This window comes from Petaurus breviceps, unplaced genomic scaffold (assembly GCF_028583685.1).
Source record: "Petaurus breviceps papuanus isolate PSGF00001 unplaced genomic scaffold, PetGlider_PUasm1.0 182, whole genome shotgun sequence".
In the NCBI taxonomy this organism is placed as follows: Eukaryota; Metazoa; Chordata; class Mammalia; order Diprotodontia; family Petauridae; genus Petaurus; species Petaurus breviceps.
Window position 1 is genome coordinate 5,586,468 of NW_027185786.1, and position 19,836 is coordinate 5,606,303.

Sequence of the window (19,836 nt, forward strand, 5' to 3'; positions counted from 1 at the left end):
TTTCCCTCATCTCCGACTACAGGCTTCCCTGGCTCTCTTTAAATCCTAGCTAAAATCCTACTTTCTACAGAAGTCCCTCCTAACCCCTCTTAATTCCAGTGCCTTCCCTCCATTAATTATTTTCTATTTATCCTATGTGTGGCTTGTCTGTTTGCTTGTTGTCACCCCCAACAGACTGTGAGCTCCTTAAAGGGAAGGTCTGTCTTCTGCATTTTCTTTACACCCCCAGCTCTGAACACAGTGCCTGGCAAATAGCAGGCTCTTAACAAATGCTTCAGAACTGACTGATACTAAACTCAGAAACAAAACAAAAAAGATACCAAACAAATACGGAACACAGAGAGTAAACAGCCCACCACACAAAGAACACATATGAAGACATTAACAATTTCTTGAGCCTGGGGTCACAGGATGATTTTTTTCTAGATAGAGGTCAAGAGTGGCTCACTTACAGTGTATCTGGCCTTCCAGACAGGCACCTGGCAAGGAAGGATATTGAGGTATTTCCGAGGCTGGCGGTAATCCCAGAACTAGACAAATAAAGTAGGAGATTTGTGGAATAAATGTCATAAAGATTAAACTTACTGACTAAATTAGTTCCACTCTTTTGAAATAGATGCTTCCTTATAATTTACTGCTATTTGTATTTGTGAGATATATATTTATGAATATCATTTTCACTTGGCTCACAAGGCCCACGCTCCTTGATCACATGGCCCACTCTCTGGTCAGGGGAATTACATTCTCACAGTTGTCATCTTACAAATATTACATGACAATCTCCTGAGTGGCCTCCAGTGATGGCAACTCATGATACACTGGTCTGACTATAAACTACTTATGCTACCTTCAAGGGCAGGGCAAGGTATTTTGATCACTTCACATGCATTCTCCACCCACACTAACCAAAGAGGGCACTTGGTTCTATCAATATTTGTGACCATGAGACACATGTAGACAATAAAATTAATCACTTAGGCTTTTTGTTTTCAAAAAAGTTAAATCAAATTGGAAACAATGAACCATTATGGTTCATTCACTTCCAAAAACCTAACATTCAATGGATAAAGAATGGCAAATCCAACTCCAATTATTAATGGCAATTGTAAACTGAGAAATGAAATACTGCCAAGGAGACACAGGCTGCTCGCCTAAAGGACAATGGAGTGTCATCTACAAAGACGTTCTACGTGAAACGCCTTCTAATTTAGTTCAAGGTGACTCCATGACCCTATCTCCACTGTACTGCAAAACTAATACAATTAATCCCAAGTCTGCCAAATACCCACACAGGCATGAAGCAGAGACATTCCAGCATCTTTGGGATTTAATAAAGTCATCTGGACTACATAATGTTCTAGATCCCAAGAACCCCAAAGGTGCACAGTGAGATGCTTTTAAGTCACTGGCTCTCTCCATAGGCCATCTGCTCTAGGTGGGCAGGCAGAAGAAACAGGCAGACAACAGATGTCCACCATAATGTCCCCTCCCATCCTGATGGTCATAACCAGCTGGAGCCTGGGGAAGCAAGTGTGCTCCTGAACAGTCTGCAATGACATTGCCGGGCATACTCTACTTCCCATTTATTGGTACAGACTGCCAGTCAGGCTAACTACCTACTTAACAAAGGCGCTTGATCTGTCTGTAATCATACCCAATATGCCTACATAACACAGCTTTTCCTTATACAGAGGTGCCCTGCCACCAGACCCTCCTGAAGTTCCGAAGGGTGCCACTTACCTTGACAGAGTTGTCCTGGCTTGAGGTGGCTAAGATATGTTCACTGTCTGGGTGCCAGTCCAGCCCATGAATTTTAGACAGGTGGGCAGCAAGATATTCCACTGCAGTGCTAGGTTTCTGCAACAGACATACCACCTAGTTGGTTTTTTTCTCAAATCCATTAAAAATATATTTGGCACCAACATGTCCAACATTCTGCTGGGTGCTCTGGGATATAGAGACACAAAGTTCCTAATGGCGTGCTTTCAGGATACTAATATTTTCTGACCAAAGAGATATCACTGCTTGGACACTGAGGAGAAAGGAGCAAACAGCTGAACGTGTGACCAAGGAGGATGGTGAGAATTCAAATCTAAAACTGCATTTTTAAGTTCACAAAGCACATTTCTCACAGCTACCCTATAAAGAGTGCAAAGTACCATGATGGCCATTTTATAGAAGAGAAAACGAGAAGCAGGTTTCCCAAAGGTCACAATTTTCAGGGGGAGGATAACAGCCCCCACACTATCAGGAGAGCAGATGAGCATCTACAAAGTGCTTGACCAAAGAAAGACCTCCTGACTTCAAGGCCAGCAGTAACCTTTCCACAGCCCCATGATTACAGTGTTAGCCCAGGGCCCTGTGCTCTGGGCTATTTAGCAATCCATTGACAAAGGCAGTCTTCAATGTTAACAACAGAGGAAGACAATCAGCAGAGAGGGATGGAAAACCACTTCCCTCCTTCTTGGGTGAAAAGTCAAAGCTATAAAAATGCAGCAAACTGTGATCCACATGGATCTGATACAGGAAATGAAAAAGGAATTGCTAAGCAGGGTATTTCACCAGGAGGACAGCTCTGAAACACAGGTATTGACAAAACTTATGGCTGCAAGCCAAGGTGTCTGGGTGTTTTTCCCCCCTTTTGCTTGAAAGTGTGGGAGCAGGCTCGAAAGTCTAATCATTTCTTCACACTGAATTCCATACACTTTTATGTAAGCCATCCCCTTTATTTCAGAGAGAGGTAAATGAATAAAAACCAACTTTCACTTCTGTTTATGCAGCTTAAATCAATGATAGGGAGAAGGAGAGTGGCTACTGCCAGGCTGAGCTAAAGGAATAAGGTACCAGGGAGCGCCCTGTCTAGAAGTCCAGTGGGATTCACCTTTCTTTCAGACCACTTACAACACTATAATGATGCCATTCAAATTCAAAATCATCATGAGTCCAAGAACAGTGAAAGGGAAAAGGTGTTATAACTCCATTTTGCAGATGGGGTGGGCAGTAAATTCCCTAGAGCAAGCACAGGTCCCTCCCTCTGCAGAAGCTTTCCATTTTCTGATGTCTCCAAGATGGTTCCTGCCTGTTCTCCCCCACCCTGCCTTCTGCCAAACCTCTTTTTCCTGTCTCCAAGGCTTGCCAGAACTCCTGGCAGGGAGGGAAATGAAGTTAGTATTAATGCTCATTCATTCCCCTTTCTGCTCAGTAAACTTACCATCATCTATCCCGATGTCTCCTCCCCCCCCCACCCCACCCCGGCAACACTAATTTTGAGGCTTCAGAGAAATGAAACAAGGCTCTTCCTCACACTGAGCCATCACCAAAGTCCAAGTGTGTCTGTGACTGTGGCGATCTTGCACACACTGAGGCAATCAAATCAAACTTTCAGGGGACCTCTCAGTTCAGCAGACTAGGACCTGCTGTCTCCAACATGCCCAACAGTTTCAGGGGCTGCCGCAGTGAAAGCATGTGATCCACAGGCTATTTTTAGGCAGATGGGATATCTAGACTCCAGGGAAATTCAAGCTCCATCCATGTTCTGCCCGCCTGGCACACCACCCACCCACCTTCTTCTGGGGAAGTGTCTCTGCTGAGTGAATCCTGGTCACCACCCACTCTGCCCCTCGGGTGTAACGAGGTGGAGCAGCGACGAGAAGGCAGCCTGTAGGAAGCAGGTACTGCCGAGAGTAAGTGATCGCAGTTTGGAGTTTGGTCTCTCAGATGTACTAAACAGAGTGGTGTAGTAAAAAGAATCCCAACTTAGTCCAAAGATAAGGCAATAACCATTCTCAATCTACCTGCTAGGGGAGGCCAACACCTGCCCTCTTCAGGACACAGCCCCCTGGCTGCCCTCCTGCCTCTTCTCAGCCCCCTCTGCTGGCACGATGCCACCCCCAGCACATCCCTAACCAGGGGCTCCTGTCCTAGGCCTTTGGCTCTCTCTTGGTAACCTCACTGATCCCAGAAATCCAGCCGTCATTTCTATGTGATGACTCCTAGATCCAGATACCCAAGCCCCTGGCTTTCAGTCACCCATTGGACACCTCAGACACCTTAAATCCAACATGTTTAAAACAGAGCTCACCATCTCTCCCCCTGACTTTCCTCCCTTCCAACCTTCCTGGCTCTCTTCAAGGCACTGCCCTTCCTCTAGTCTCCCGGGTTCATGACCCCAGCATCAACCTCACTTTATTCCTGCTTAGTTGTTGCAGTTATTTGCCTCTCTCCCTGACCCCATTTGGGGTTTTCTTGGCAGAGACACTGGAGTTGTTTGCCATTTCCTTCTTCAGCTCATTTGACAGATGAAGAAACTAATGCAAACAGGGTTCAGTGACTTGCCCAGGGTCACACAGCGAGAAAGTGTCTGAGGCTGATTCAAACCCAATACAATGAGCCTTGCTGACTCCAGGCCCGGCCCTCTACCCACTGTGCCACCTAGCTGCCCCTCTCATCCTCATTCCACACATCCAATCAGGGGTCAAATCTTGTCATTTCTATTTTCAAAATATCTCTTGCACCTGATCCCTTCTCTCCAATCACACAGCTATCACCTTGATTTGGGTCCTTATTATCTCTCCCCAGGATAACTGTGACAGCCTCTTAATGGGTCTCCCTGCCTGAAGTCTCCCCCAACTCTAGTCTACCCTAGATGGTGCTGCTGCCAAAATAATATTCCTTAAGTGCAAATCTGACCAGTGGCTCCCTATTGCCTCTATTTATCTTTTAAAGTCCTATAAACCTGGCCCCAAACCATCTTTTCAGACTCAGCAGATGTGTGTGTGCTCTGGGATCCAGCCAAACTGATCTTCTCTGTTCCTCATGCATAACATGCTATTTTCCCATCTCCATGCCTTTGCATTGGCCATCCCACACGCCTAGAGTGTATCCTTCCATACCTACGTCCCAGAGAGCCCCATTCTTCCTTTAAGCACCATCTTTTGTATGAAGTCTTTCCTGATCTCCCCCAACTTCTAACACATTTGTACTTACTCACTTTATATTTATGCTGCATGTATTTTTATTTATACTTTTCTCCACCATTAAAATAGAAATTCCTTGTGAGTGGGGACTGCTTCCTTCTTTGTACTTGCACCTCCAGTACCTAGCACAGCGCCTGGTACACAGTAATAAGCTCCTAACAAATACTTTTTAACTTGTTGATTCTTTGCAGACAGCAGGAGTTATTGGAGATACTAGGGAGACCACCAGACTTGGTGGAGGCCCTGGCTACTTTTCTGAACTGCTTTCCTCTGCTCTCCTTTTTTATTCTTTGTTACAAGAGAAGGCTCCCTAGGTGAGGGGGTAAGAAGGAGACAGACTGTGCTATGAAGACTGTGTAAAAATAGAAGATAATCACTACAAATGAGGAGTTTTTCAAAGATGCAGTTGCAAAGCCGAGTTCTGGCTGCACCACTGAATAACTTCTCTGAATGTCCATCCTCATCTGACAAATGAGGCCCACCTCATGCACGGATGCTGGAAAGTCAAAATGAGATGGGCTTTGCAAATTGCAATGTGATATATAAATATGAAAAATTATTTTTAAAAGTACCAGGGATTAAGATCAAACAAAGGAGAAGACCTGGAACTTTTAACTGGTCTCCACTGTTTCTTGCTCCATGTCTCTACCTTAGCTTAGCACTAATTTGGGCTGGGAAGCAACTTTATTCCACACTGAGTTGACTGTGGCAATTATCCACAATGCATAATAGCATCTAGTACTTGTTAACTGGGGCAGCTAGGTGGCATGGTGGATGGAATGCCAGGTCTGAAGTAGGGAAGACCTAAGTTCAAACTTTCTAGCTGTGTGACCCTAGGTAAGTCACTTAACTCTGTTTGCCTCAATTGCCCCATCTGTAAAAGGAGCTGGAGAAGAAAATGGCAAACTACTTCAGTATCTCTGCCAAGAATACCCCAAAAAGGGGTCACAGAGAGTCATACACAACTGAAAACAGCTGAACAACTCATTAACTGCTCACATCACTTTCATATCCACCTCAGACACTTACTAGCTGTGTAACTCCAGGGAATTTATTTCACCACTCTGTTGCAAAATGGAGATAACACCTACAGTACCTACCTCAAAATGAGGCATAAATCATATATATAAGGCATGCAGTCAATCTGAAAGCATTATCTAAACATCCGCTGCTATGATTCACCTCCATAGTCAAGTGTAACAATGGCTGAAGAATGACCATGAAGAGGCAACTCACCCGTTTGTCCCATATCCGAACATCCCCATCATGACTGGTGGCGAGGCAGTGGGCATTCTTCTTGTTCCATTTCACCTGGGAGGCACCAGCTAAACAAAAAAGGCAGGGGTGAGGGCAGAAAAGAGAAGCCCATTCAATAAGCTGTTATCCTCCAGCAGAGCTGGCTCATGGCATCAAGCCTGGAGACCCACAAAAATTCTGCCCATTTCCAGTTCTCTTATGTAGGTGCCAAATACACCATTTAAAGACAAAATTAAACCAAAAATGAGTTAAGTCGTGGGAAAAGGATCGCAGGGACTTAACTGGGAAAACAATCTCACCCAAGAAAAAAATAAAGCTAAGGTAGCCTGGCAGCAGAACCAGTGGGGAAGTCTGGCTTTATTACAGGCTCACAGTGCTGCTAGCTAGCTAGGAATGACTCATCCAACAACCTGACCTACAGACATCTCCAAGGACAACAGGCCCTTCCTAGAGCCTTTCCCACCAGTCTCCTGGCTCTGGGGGCTGAATTACAGGCTCAGAAGACACATACACAGATGTTCACCCAATCTCCTCACATGGAAGAAGCAGCTTACACAGGCATATCCCAGGCATTCCACTGCCCACCAATTCAATTCAGCAACCAATGAAGTACCTACTATGTAGACGACATTATGCCACCAGGGCAAAGCACAGCCACTAGTATTACTCTGAGCCAGATAAAGGAGAAAAACAGGCAGTCCTGCTCCCTTTTTCCACTCGGACAACACAGGAACATAGTGATAGCAATTAAAAAGCTGCTCGAGGGCCCAGAGGACTTAAGCATTAGGAGAAATCCAGTCTCTACTGGGAAAACCAAGGCACAAGAACTCTCAGAAAGAAATGTGACTTCTATCCAAAAAACAATGACAAACATACAAAATGAGAACCCAGATAGATGCCTCACCACTGATATGCACAAATCGTGTCACTGCTTAGATACTTTCCTTCTACTTGGCTCATTTCTAAAGAAAACCCACTGCAGGTACAGAGTTCTGAGAGAACAAGACCACAGAATGTGGGCTGGATCAATAATTGAGAACTTACATTAGAGTTAAGGCTCAGGTCATGCTCCTGACCGGAGATACTGAATTTTGACCCTCAAAGCTCTGAGTTTTCATTTCTGTAATTCTTCTTTTGAGACCATTCAACGGTACAGACTATGAAAGAGAGAATAAGGCCTTATATTACACAACTCTCTTGCTTTGCAAGAAAGAATAGCAACACAAAGCCTCCTACAGAGGTCTCTTACTCTCTCCAAGTCTCAGTTTCCTCATCTGAAGAATGACAGTAATTCTTGCCTTAGCCACCTGACAGGGCTGTCAGAAGGATCAAATAAGAATATAGGTAGTTATAGGGTTTTGAGATGACAAATTACCTGATCCCAGAGTGCACAGAGCATGCGCTAGAACAAGGACTGAGACACTAACTGAAATTTTTTAAAGTGTAGCCCTTTTCTCTACTCAGAAAGACACCAAAGCAGAAAAGCTTCATCTGTTCATAGGATAGTTTAGTTCTTACAAGATGACAACTTTCTCAGTGTGACTCACCAAAAGCATGACAAGGAAATAAAAAAGCAAAGATCTTCCTACTTTAGGCAGTTTCCCATCCATGGTCAAGAAGCTAAGACTTTAAAGTTTAGTTTCTCAAACTGATTTGGCCTAACACCCCCTTTCCAAAAGAAAAATTACTCAGCATCCCTCTGGAAATCTACTTTCTTCAGCCCTTTAACATTTCTTTTGTGTGTGAAATCTGTATCATTTCAAAAAATATAAAATATATATTTGTTAAAATGATGCATCTAAAATTTAATAATTTATTGTAAATTAAATTTGTGGAGTTTTTTCCTACACTGAAATTTTGATGATAAAATATTGCATCATGTAACTGTATAGTATCATATTGTAAACAAATCATCATACCCGCATATTTCTGTCAATACATGCTGGACTTCCCAACAATGCATGACACACACTTACCTGCCAACACTAGCTTCTTAAGACCTGTTATAGACTTGACCACTGATCAGTTATAACTTGTATTTGTGTGTTTATTTGGAAAATAATGTAATCACTAGGACTTCAACTATTACACAACAGATGAAACAAGTACAAATGGTTTTTCAAAATTTTCTTATCTTCTTTTCTTTCCTTATGCTTCCACTGCCCCCTAATTTTTATTCAATGCCCCCCAACTGCACTCAAGGCTACTACTGCCACCCTGGACCACTCCAGTGCCCCCCCCCGGGGGTAGTATCACACACTTTGGGAACCTATGCAAAGTGATGGAGAAAACTCAGACCCAGAAAAAAACTGCTGAGGTACAAGAGGTTCTCATTGTTGGGGCTAAGAATCCTATGCTCAATGGTGCACCACATGCATTAATAGTACAGCAGCTATTAAAAATAGGACAATGATAAATGTTAGAGAAGTTGTGGGAAAATTGGGACACTAATGCATTTTTGGTGGAGTTGTGAACTGATCCAAACATTCTGGAAAGCAATTTGGAACTAAGCCCAAATGGCTATAAAACTGTTCAATCCAGCAATACCACTACTAGGGCTGTATCCCAAAGAAATCAAAGGAAAATGAAAAGGAACCATATGTACAAAAATATTTATAGCAGCTTTTTTGTGGTAGTTAAGAACTGGAAATTGAGGAGATGTCCATCAACTACGAAATGGCTGAAGAAGTTGTGGTGATATCAATGTAATGGAATACTATTGTTCCATAAGAAATGATGAGCAGACAGATTTCAGAAAAACCTGGAAAGATTTACATGAACTGATGCTGAGTGAAGTAAGCAGAACCAGGAGAACATTGTACACAGTAACAGCAACACTGTGTGATACCATGTGATAATCTTAACTCTTCTCAGCAATACCATGGTCTAAGACAATTCCAAAGGACTCAAGATGGAAAATGCTATCCACATCCAGAGAAAAAACTTTGGAGTCTGAGTGCAGATCAAAGCACACTATTTTCTCTTTTTTCTTCTTTCTTGTGGCTTTTCTCTTTTTTTCTGATTCTTCTTTCACAACATGACCAACGTAGAAATATGTTTAATATGACTGTACATTTATAGCCTATATCAGATTGCACGTCATCTTGGGAAAAGGGGAGGGGGGAGAGAGGGAGGAAAAATGTATAACTCAAAAATCTTATAAAAGTGAATGTTGAAAACCAAAAATAAAGAAATAAAATAGAAAAGAAAAACAATGCACCAGTTGCATTGTTAAAAGGTTAAATGAAAAGAAAACTGTTAAATGGAGGAAAAAATCAGGGAGAGGGAGAGAGGAAGAGAAGAGGAGAGGGGGAGGGAGGGAGGAAGGAAGGAGGGAAGGAAGAAAGAATTCTTACTCTGCAAGTGTTCATAAGACAAAAGATATAGGTTCATAACCAAGAACTACTTACTCTGCAAAGTTTCCCAAAGGGGAAAAAATGGACCTTGACTGGAATAGGAGACTTGCAAACATTCTGAATGAAAGAAAAGGCTAGTGTTGAGAAGGAACCTTAAAATGTAAACAAAATTTAAGAAAAATCTAGAAAGATAAATTCATTTGAGTACTTAGAAGGGGCTCTATGATGGAAGAGGCTCTCCATTCTAATGGAGAGAGAAGAAATAAGTGCCCTTTCAGAAACTGAATGTCTTCAAAGGTCCTTCAGGGAATTAATTAAAGGAAAACAGAAGACTTGAGAATAGACTGGTTCTGTTGAAGATTTTAAGAGGGGGAAAAAAGGGTACATGAGAAGAGTATACAAACAGAGAAAAGGGTGGATAAAAGGGCTCCAGATGATTAATAATTATTACATCTAGTATTTATGTAACACTTAAAGGTTTGAAAAGTACCTTACATGTTAATTAATTTGATGCTCACAAAAAATAGGGGAAGTAGGTATTGTTATTATCCCTATTACACAGACAAGGAAACCAAGGCTAAGTAAGGTGAAGTGACTCGCCCAGGGTCACACAGCTAGTAAGTGATTTGACCTCAGTTCTTTCTGACTCCAATTTCCATTCTTTATCCACCTTACTACCTAGCTTCCTTATACAACACTGTAAAGTAAAACAACTTTGCACGAGCTGAGAATTCTGATCAAAGCAATGACCAACCATGTCTCCAGAGGACCTAAGATGGAACACATTCCCCACCCCTGACAGAGAGGGAATGGACTCAAGTTGTGGACCAGGCCACTGCATGAATTTGTGTGGTTTACCTCTGCTTATTTGTTAGGAGGTCTTGTGGGAGTTTTTCTTCTGTTTTTAATTGGGGTGGAGGGGGGAGGAAAGGCAGTGATACTGAGGAAAAAAGGAGGATAGTCAATGAAACATTTTAAAAAGTGAACAAAGAGGGGCAGCTAGGTGGTGCAGTGATTAGAGCACTGGACCTTGAGTTAGAAGGACCTTGTTCAAATGTAAACTCAGACACTTGACACTTAAACTAGCTGTGTGATCTTGGGCAAGTCACTTGACCACAACTGCCTTGCCTCCACTCCTCCAAAAAAAAGTGAACAAAGGAGTGCAGAGAATAATAGTTCAGAAGGAAGTACAGACAAGCAAGGCAGTTCTTATAGTAATGAATTAACTTTGCTACATACTTTTTATTTTTAAAAAAGGAAGCAGTATGGAGATTCATGGTTTCATATAAAATCTTTGTGTTATTTTTGGTATATAAGATGTTCATTTTTTTTGTGTTTTTAAGTTCAGAATAAAAAAGTTAAAAACAAAAACATGAAATTGTGTTAACACCAAATAACTGAATTTTATCAATCTGTAAGGCAGGTTTCTATCTCTTTAAATGTGTCACTGATGAAGTTTTTGAGTATTATGCCCCACTCCCTTTCCCCCTATAACCTCTGTGGTTATTGTTCAATTCTGCATAGCATGAAGCTTTGGGAGAATGCCTATCTTGTATTATAGCAGAACTGACTAGTTCAAGCCCTCAAGAAGCTTATATCCTAGCCAGTTCTCCCAGAAGAGCTCTGTGGCCCAATAAAGAAGCTCACTGTATTTCAGGTAGTAACAAGAATGGTCACTTGGGATCTTTAAATTAAAAGGGTGGGAGGCGATAGCTAACCATAGTTCAGAAAACCATTATGATAATGAGAGTAAGAAAAAGAAAAATGCTTTTAGGGTTTCATCAATACCGCATGATCTTTTCATAATCTGGCTTGGATAAGGAGAAGTCAGGGAAGAGAAGCACTGTACTGTCCACTTAAATACTGGTCTTTTTAGTGAATACATCTAGCTGTTAGGCTGAAGTTGGCATTTGTCTTAGAATGTATGCTCCTAAGTCCAGGTTAATGTGATTAACTAGAGTATTCAATGCTTAATAAATGCCTTTTGATAATGAGGAGAAAGGTGACTAGTGTCAAGGTTCACTTCAGAGATGGGCCAGATGTACCAAACAGGGACTTAAGGGAATTAAGAAACAGAGAGAAGGTACAGATGGGTTTATGTCATAGGTGCTGTACATCACTTGCTATTGGGTTACTCACACTGAAGCTCCACACCACAAAGAGGTGACCCTGGGTCCTTAAGGATTCTGCCAGCGATGTGCAAATTCTGTCAGGCCCCACACCAAAATATAAAGCCCTCCACAAATGACCTGGCAACAGTTCATGCATCCCTTGTCTGACGGACGCTCAGCATGGTTTTGAAGGGCCTAGATCAGGTCAGTCACCATGTGATCCTACTCTACCTCTACTGAAGAAGCAAAGAGGGGCTGGAACCAGTGTAGGTGGAAGAAGTACCTCCACCAATAAAATTCACTTAAAAAACCAGGGAAGGCCTGCTTCTCTTGAGGGATTCTGCTGGGTACTAGGGAAATGAAAATGAAAAATGGCATAGATCATATTCTTTGAGAAGTTAACCTCTGAAGTGTCACACATAGCATAGACAGTCACTATGCCCAAGTGTAACTATAAATTTCTGCCGCCTTTAGAGAAAGGGACTAAAATATCTCAGAATCTGAAGGAGCATTTTCCCTGAGACAGACCCATACACATGCGGGGAGGATATGCTGAACAAAGCAGGGGTCCTCCAGTCAACAACACTCTGCATGAAAGGGAGACGACTTATCAGTCAGAAAGAGTTTCGGGATTTTGCTGTCTTAGTATTCCTAAGTCCTTTCTGACACATCCCCTGAAAGCTCCTTAGCCCTCATACCTCGAAACCCTGGAGAGCAGTTCGGGCCAAGTCCCATGTCACCACCACCTCATCCAGGCGACAGAGTGGTGGGACAGGGAGGCACCTAGTCAACGAAAGGATCCAATATCAAGAGCACAGAAGGAGAGGAAGGGAGGAAGAGCAAGGTAACATATGGACATCAAACAACAGGAGTAAGTACTCACCGACAGCAGACAGTGCAACAGTAGGTTTCCTTGTGTCTCTGAAACACAGAAGTCCCAAATCACACACTGGTCCCTTTGCCACTTGAAGCCTATTTCCAGTAATCTGGGTGCATTTCATGGCTGCCATTCACTTTCTACCCAATGGGAACTTTGGATAAATCAGACATAATTTGCTGGGCTCAAGAAGAAAAAGTGATTTTGCTGCAAAAAGGACCTCTTTTCCTTCATATTAAATGAGTTACTGAGCTTTCTCATTTCTCAGTCAGCTACAATTTTTTCTAGGTCTGAATTTCAAAACAGTCAGCTGTATCCAAGAAGGAAAAGTCTCATGATTCAGCAGAGTCCGGGTGACCCTGATGTACAGGGAGAAGAAGCCAAAATAGTCCCTCTATGGTGTCATTTCTCACAGTGGCAATGAGATGACTGCCAATGAAGTGTGTCCCTGCATGAAGCTTCCAAACAACTCTTCAGCCAAGGATAAAAAGCTATTTCTGGGCATGAAAGTGAACCTAGCCAACTCACAGGGAAAAACGAAATCTTGCAGCTGACCTCTTGGGCCAAAATGTATGGGATAACTTCTATACCAAACAACACTGATAAGAATGAGGCAGTGTTCTAAGGCTCAAAGACAACACAAATACACACACACACAGGCACATGCACACATTCACACAAAAGCTATGTCTGGAGAAAGTAAAACTAATCTATCATTTTAAAATAAAGCTCTTTTAACATACAAGAAGAATATTCTCCAAAGTCTGGCTCCTCAAACCCCTGTTTTTCTGCATTCTTTCTCTTCCCTCTTTCTTAATTAATTCCCTGGCTTTCCCATTTTGTTCATGATCATCCTCTTCCAAAGTATACCCGGAATGCTTTACTTACATAAGGAGCAATAAAAAGCAAGAGAAACGAGCACAGGCCTTGTCCACTGCCCACTAGCCTCAGGATTTGCCTGATGACCGCCTCCCCCACAGTTCCCTTATCCTAAACATACAAGACAATGAGACCCTTTCTCCCAACTACTTCCTTTTCCTAGGGCTCAGGATAGTTGTAGAGCAAGGGTCTGCTTGTGTTACTAGGCTCTGTAGAGGACAACAAATTTCACATCCTCTCCTGCTAAGGAGAAGAGGTCACAATACCATTTATCCTGAGCTAAAACCATGCATGCAGCTATAATGTATAATCTTATGCATGGCTAATTTAAAGGTGTAATAGTGAAAAGGTCTCTCCCTCCAAATTTCTTATATCACAGTCATATTGGAGAGGCTGTGGGAAGGCAGGGACACTAACAGACTGATGGGAGAGCTATATGTTGGTCCATCCATTCTGGATATCAATTTGGAATTTTTTAAGAAAAGTTCTTAAACTGTTCATACCCCTTGACCCAAAAATCCCACTGCTAAGAATATATCCCCAAACAAGACAAAGATGTGATGAACATAAAAACATTCCTAGCAATACTCGTTGGCGCCAAAAACCTGCAAACAAAAGGAATGCCCATTATCTAGGGTAGAAGTGAAAACTCTACCTGTGGTATATATAAGCACGTGGAACACTGTTTGCAATTAGAAATGACTAATATGAGGAAACCAGAGAAACTGGAGAAGGTCCTATAAGAACTGATCCAGTGAAATAAGCAAACCAAACAAAACAAAAAGTTTAACTACCACAATATAAATAAAAATAATTACTAGAATTACCAAACTGAGATGTTTAGGTACTACTGGGGCAGAATGTTGGCTACATTGTCAGATTCTATCACTGTACTTGGCTTTTTGGATTGGCTTTTGTTCTTTTGTTTTGCTGGGGTGGGGGGGGGAGAGTTGGGAGAAAGACTTTGTGGGGGGGGGGGGGGGGGGGGAGGGAGGGCTTATCATTTCAAGGAAGGGTTCAATATGGAAGAAGCTTCCCCATACTCAAAAATTACTGTGACATAATGACAAAAGGCCATCAATAAAAATTAACAAACAACTTTCATGTTCTCTCAACGTCCCCTACCCCAACAGTCCCATAATAAAGAATGCCTCCTACTTGTTCTTACTTGATATCCCAAATGTAGATGTAGGTGTCCACAGAACTGGTAACCAGCAAGTCTGGCTCGAACACCGCCCAATCCAAGTCACTAGGAATGTAAGAGACAAACAACACAAGGAGTGGTAGGATTAGTCAGAGCTACACAAGACTCCAGAAAGCCTCCATCTTTCTGCAGCTGAAGACCTGACACTCAGATTCTGAGTCTCCAAAGTTTCCTTGGGAAAGAACTAGACTCCAAAGATGCTTCAAACTTGAAGATCCATTCCCCGTGGTTTCCAGCTATTCCATCAGCCTTTTATAAAAAAAAAAAAAAAGGGAGGAAGGGAAAGAATTTGACCACTTCCAGTTTTCTCCTGCTTAAATACTTTCTGGTTAGTCATTTTTCTAAACCCATCTCAGCTATGGCTGCTTTGAGTAAAACCCAGACACTCTTAGAAGGAGGTTATTAATTCTTAGTACTTGGTGTTGGAAGAAATCTCAAATACAATGAAGACTAGGGATAGGAAAGGCAGGCAGATGTCTAGGCTATGACACACGTGGGGCAGGGTGTGGATATGCATGAGGGATATTTTCGAACCTTCCTACATTTCTAAAAATGTACATATTTTTAATGCTAGAAAATTCCATCATCCAAAATGTGTCACCTGTGTTACAGGTAAAAGTTTGAAGCTTCTATTGGACAATAATTTTTTAAATCAGAGCCCTATCTTAGGAAAGACTTCAATAAACTGGAAAGCATCCAGAGTAGGACAGAGAAGGGCCTCTAATTTGGATCAGTTGAAGGAACTGAGTACAATTAGCTTGGAGAAGAAAAGACTCGAGGGACATGGCAGCTGTCTTTCAAAGTATTTAAAGGGTTGTTACATGTAAGAGGAATTAATTTGCTCTATTGGGCCCAAGAGAGTAAAACTACAAAAAGGGAAACTGAGGCAGAACCTTAGGAGTTAGTGAACTCCTCCTCACTGGAAGTCTCCAAGTAAAAACTGGATGACCGTATATCAGGTATGAGGGAGACTCAATGCTCTCTGAACTCCCTTCCAATTCTCAGATTCTGGGCCTGGGGAAAAAGCAGCACAATTTTTAACCCTCAGCCAAGGCACACAAATACTTGGAAATGTCCTTAAAAACGAGCTGGTCCAATCCAGCATATTTTACTTGCTTACTGATGGATAAAACAATATGGAAGTAATGCTTCCCTTGTGCAATGCTTCCTTGCACAGCTCTATCTTAAGCTCCCTGGTCCAGCACATTGGGTAGTACTACTAGCTCTGCACTGGATCCAGTGGCCAATACTGAAGCAGAAAATCCCTGAAACCAAGCTTCTTAATCTTTTCTTTACATCAAGGACCCCTGTGGTAATCTGTGGAAGCCTATGGACCCCTTCTCAGAAGAGTGTTTGTTGCTTACATTCATATTTGAAAAAAAAAACAGTCAAATATTAAATTAAAGGTAAGTGAAAACAAAGAGGTATTTTCCCCTATCTACATTCACCAATCCCATGAAATCTATCCCCAAGAGGTCTAGGAAATCCAGGGGTAAGAACCCCTTTTCAAAAAAAAATTACCAAGAAGACAAGTAATCTTCAAAGAGCATCTGACTTCGGCTATTCTCTATCCTCTCCCCAACACCTAAATAGGTACTTCACAGGCCATTGCAAAAATGCCAAACAGTCCTTTGTGGAAGTCTAATAACCTTGCCTCCTACCACACCCAAGGCTGGCTTCAGCATATCACACATTCCCTGATACACACTTCCCAAACTGACTTTCTCCATCCCCAGCCAGAAGCAATTGGAGTAGCCCTGATAGCAATAGAGAGAATAATCTGGAACCAGGTTGGGATGTAACAAACTAGAGAATGTTTGCATGTGCTTAATGGATCTCATTTGAGAGAACACAATCAATTTCTTAAACATTCAAATAGGTGAAAGAACAGTGTCTTACTTTTGGATCCTTTTGGTATGTTGTTGGACAGAGAGATTTCCTTCAACTTCCTCCTACCCCCAAAGCAAAACGTGGCTTTCATCTTTTACTCTGAAAGAGGCTGCACCTCTCTGAGCCTCTCCAGCACCTCTGAAGGCGGCTCCCAAGCACTGGCTGATTTTCTGTAAGAATGCCCTCCCCTTGGGGAATGCTAATGGCCTATCAGCCCTCCAAGGCTAACACTAAACAGATGCTCAAGCTGGAACTGTGGGAGGATGGCAATCTCTCAGTTCACTTCCCTAGAGAACTGTGACAAATAGGGTGATGGCACTTTGAGCTCTTGGGATCACTTGACAGAAAGCTCCAACAGAGAGGGTATGTTCTATGTTTAATGTGGAATCAAAATGACAAATCACAGCCCAATAAACTATAGAGCTCCTGCTACCTACCTGATCACCCTGGTATGTCCCTGTAATGCTGTGCCAACTTCCCCACTGCCATCTTTCCACTTGTAAAGATCGACTCGCTGGTTGCTCTGGAATTAAACACAAGAAATAAGGCAGTGCATGTCAAAATGTTCAAATCAATGTGCCACCAGGCTTAGGAAAGCTCTAATGCACAGTAAATGAAAAGAGAAAGCTAAGCAGAAAACCAGCCAAGAAAGCTTAAAACCTCTCACATAGTCTAAGCTTTCAAGAAAGAAAAAAAAATCTAATGTGGGTAGAGCTAATAATACCCAGAACGAATTTTCTCACCAGCTTTATGTAGTGAGAGCGAGGGATTACAGACAGATAAGATAGCCTGCCAGTTACGCTGGTACCTCCTACAGAGGACATGGACAAGAGTCACACAAGCTAAGAAGTTGTGCCTAGAGATTGGTCATCTAGATGAGATCAGAGACCCATTGAAGCAATTAAGGACATAGGGCTTAAGGTTTCAAACAGGAAGGAAGGCACCACTTACCTTTTAAAGTTATTTCCCCTGCAAAGCTATAGTAAACAGATGCACAATTCAACACCAGCAGCCAGGACCTTCACTAACTTAACCACGTAGGAGCTCTCCTTCTCCCACTCCCACCCCACAAAGGCCATGATCCTCATCTCTTCTGCTATATGCTACTGTACAAAGTACCATCAATTAACTCAACCTTTCCTACCCCTCTGCCGCCCATCGTTATTTTTCCAATGGCAAAGGCATGGGGTGGAGAAGGGGAACAACCTAAAAGGCATTCCCAGGAAGAAGGAATAAGCAAGACCCTCAAAATTTACCAAAATACTACAGCAGAGCATCTATCAGGACAGAGGCAAAGAAGTACTGTATTTAAAGATGCCACAACCACAGCAGACAAACGCCAAAGAGGCCTGAGAAAGCTTTAAAAAGCAACAGCAGCAGATGGGGCTCTAAAAACCTCTTTGAATTTTCCCACAAAGTGAAGCTGGAGAGTGAAGGGCTATTAACCATCTGTGAGCTGGTTACTGTGCAGAGCTCATCTGCATCCAGCCTGAAGACAGAGGCCAAACTCAGGCTCCTCAGAAAACAGGGAGGAAACCTATGCATTCTGGGAAGTATCAGAGTAGCTACCTACCAAAACTGCTTACAACATAACTTCTATCAGATTGCTTATAGTCTCAGGGAGAGGTCAGAGGAGGGAGGGCAGGATAGAATTTGGAACTTAAAAAAACTTTTTTTTTACAGGTAATTGGGGAAAAAGTAAAATATTATTTCAAAACAAAACAAAAACAATCCAGGTGCTAAGTCCTGAGGTAAGGGTGTCTCAACTACTCCCAAGGGCCAACATCTTCAGTGGCACAAATACGACAATACATTTAAATCCAATAAGAAGACATCGGTACAAATGACTAGGGTAAAGACAGAGCAGGGAACTAAAGGACTAAAAGACCAAAGATGACAAGAAAGTACTCTTCCCAGCATGACAGGAAGCTGGCCAAAGGTGTAAAAAGGAAAGGTGATGAACTAATACGTCCCCCCCGCCCCCCCCTTCTGAGAGGACATGCACTGCAGGCAGCTAATGCCTTTCTGGGCAGTGGCTTGTTAAGAGAAGCTCTTCGTTCTTCTGTGGCTTCTTCCCTTTTCACATGCTATCTGTGGCTTCACTGGCTGTCAATACCAAAAAAACTTGGCTCCAGGAAGCACTGTAGAACGGTTTTGTTCCATGGTTAATTTGAGACCATTCGGCAAAGTATTCCTTTACATGCTCCTTATCTTGGCAAAAAGGGAATGTTAGATTTCTAAGCATCCTATGAGAATGAGATAATCTCATAGAATCAATGAATTATAGAGTTAGATGGGACCTGACTTTACACAAAAGAAACTATAGACCTGGGAAAGTAAAGTGACTTATCCGAGGCCACACAGTTAGTGTGTGCCAGGGGTGGGCAGATTCTTTGGATAGATAAGTAGAACGGGAAGCTTTCTCACCCTTAGGTATTACTTCCTTTTACTGTAAAGACATCTTTCATATCTATTCATGTGCTTTCTTCCCTCAATAGAGGAATGCAATCATCTATAATTCTTCAAGAGCGATGAAAATTTATTATAAATTTTTCCAATCTCTCCCCAATTGATATATGGCCAAAGAATATGAACAGGCAGGTTTTTGATGAAGAAATCAAAACTTTAGTCATATGAAAAAAGTGCTCTAAATCATTATTGATGAGAGAAATACAAATTAAAAACAACTTTGAGATATCATCTTACAACTATCAGACTGCTTAAAATGACACATGCCCTTCAATTGGCGAATGGCTAACCAAGTTGTGGTATATGAGTGTGATGGAATACTACTGCACCATAAGAAAGGGTGAGGGGGTTGATTTTAGAAAAACATGCAAAAATTTGGACCTGTGAAGATACTATCCACCTCCAGAGAAAGAACTCATGAGAAGCATGTATAGTATGGTTTTATATACATGTATGCGTGTGTATGTATATGTGAATATATGGATACATATGTATATATTCATGTCAAATTGTAGACTTCTTTGGGGCAGGATGGGCAGGAAGAAAAAAAAAAGGTACATAGCAAAGAACAAAAGAAAACTCAGAAGGAAGCACAGAAAAGCTGGGCAGCTTTGAAAATAATATGTAGTATATATTACATAGTTTGGAGTTTTTTTAGTAAACAGTCCCAAATAGAAATTCATGGGTTTTTTTTAATCCTCTTTTTATGTTCTGCTGTGTACATGGAACTGTTCTTTTTTTTTCTCATTTTGTATTTAAGTTTAAAATGAATATGAATAAATATATGAATGAACAAATAAAATTCTGCAATCTCAAA

General features: G+C 41.9%; 1 protein-coding gene across 7 annotated transcripts in view; it reads right to left on the reverse strand.

Moving 5' to 3' along the window:
- WDR59 (WD repeat domain 59) overlaps window positions 1-19,836 on the reverse strand; it is a 69,297-nt gene that overhangs the window by 33,982 nt on the left and 15,479 nt on the right. For 2 of the 7 annotated variants that reach the window (XM_069087664.1, XM_069087666.1), the window contains 7 exons: window positions 16,988-17,073; window positions 14,625-14,705; window positions 12,584-12,621; window positions 9,644-9,706; window positions 6,213-6,301; window positions 1,741-1,857; window positions 453-530 (listed from right to left, as the gene is read on the reverse strand). In XM_069087664.1, the coding sequence (XP_068943765.1) occupies window positions 453-530; window positions 1,741-1,857; window positions 6,213-6,301; window positions 9,644-9,706; window positions 12,584-12,621; window positions 14,625-14,705; window positions 16,988-17,073 (552 nt within the window). The remainder of the gene's footprint in view (window positions 1-452; window positions 531-1,740; window positions 1,858-6,212; window positions 6,302-9,643; window positions 9,707-12,583; window positions 12,622-14,624; window positions 14,706-16,987; window positions 17,074-19,836) is intronic. The other 5 variants (XM_069087670.1, XM_069087665.1, XM_069087668.1 and 2 more) reach the window with 3 other exon arrangements.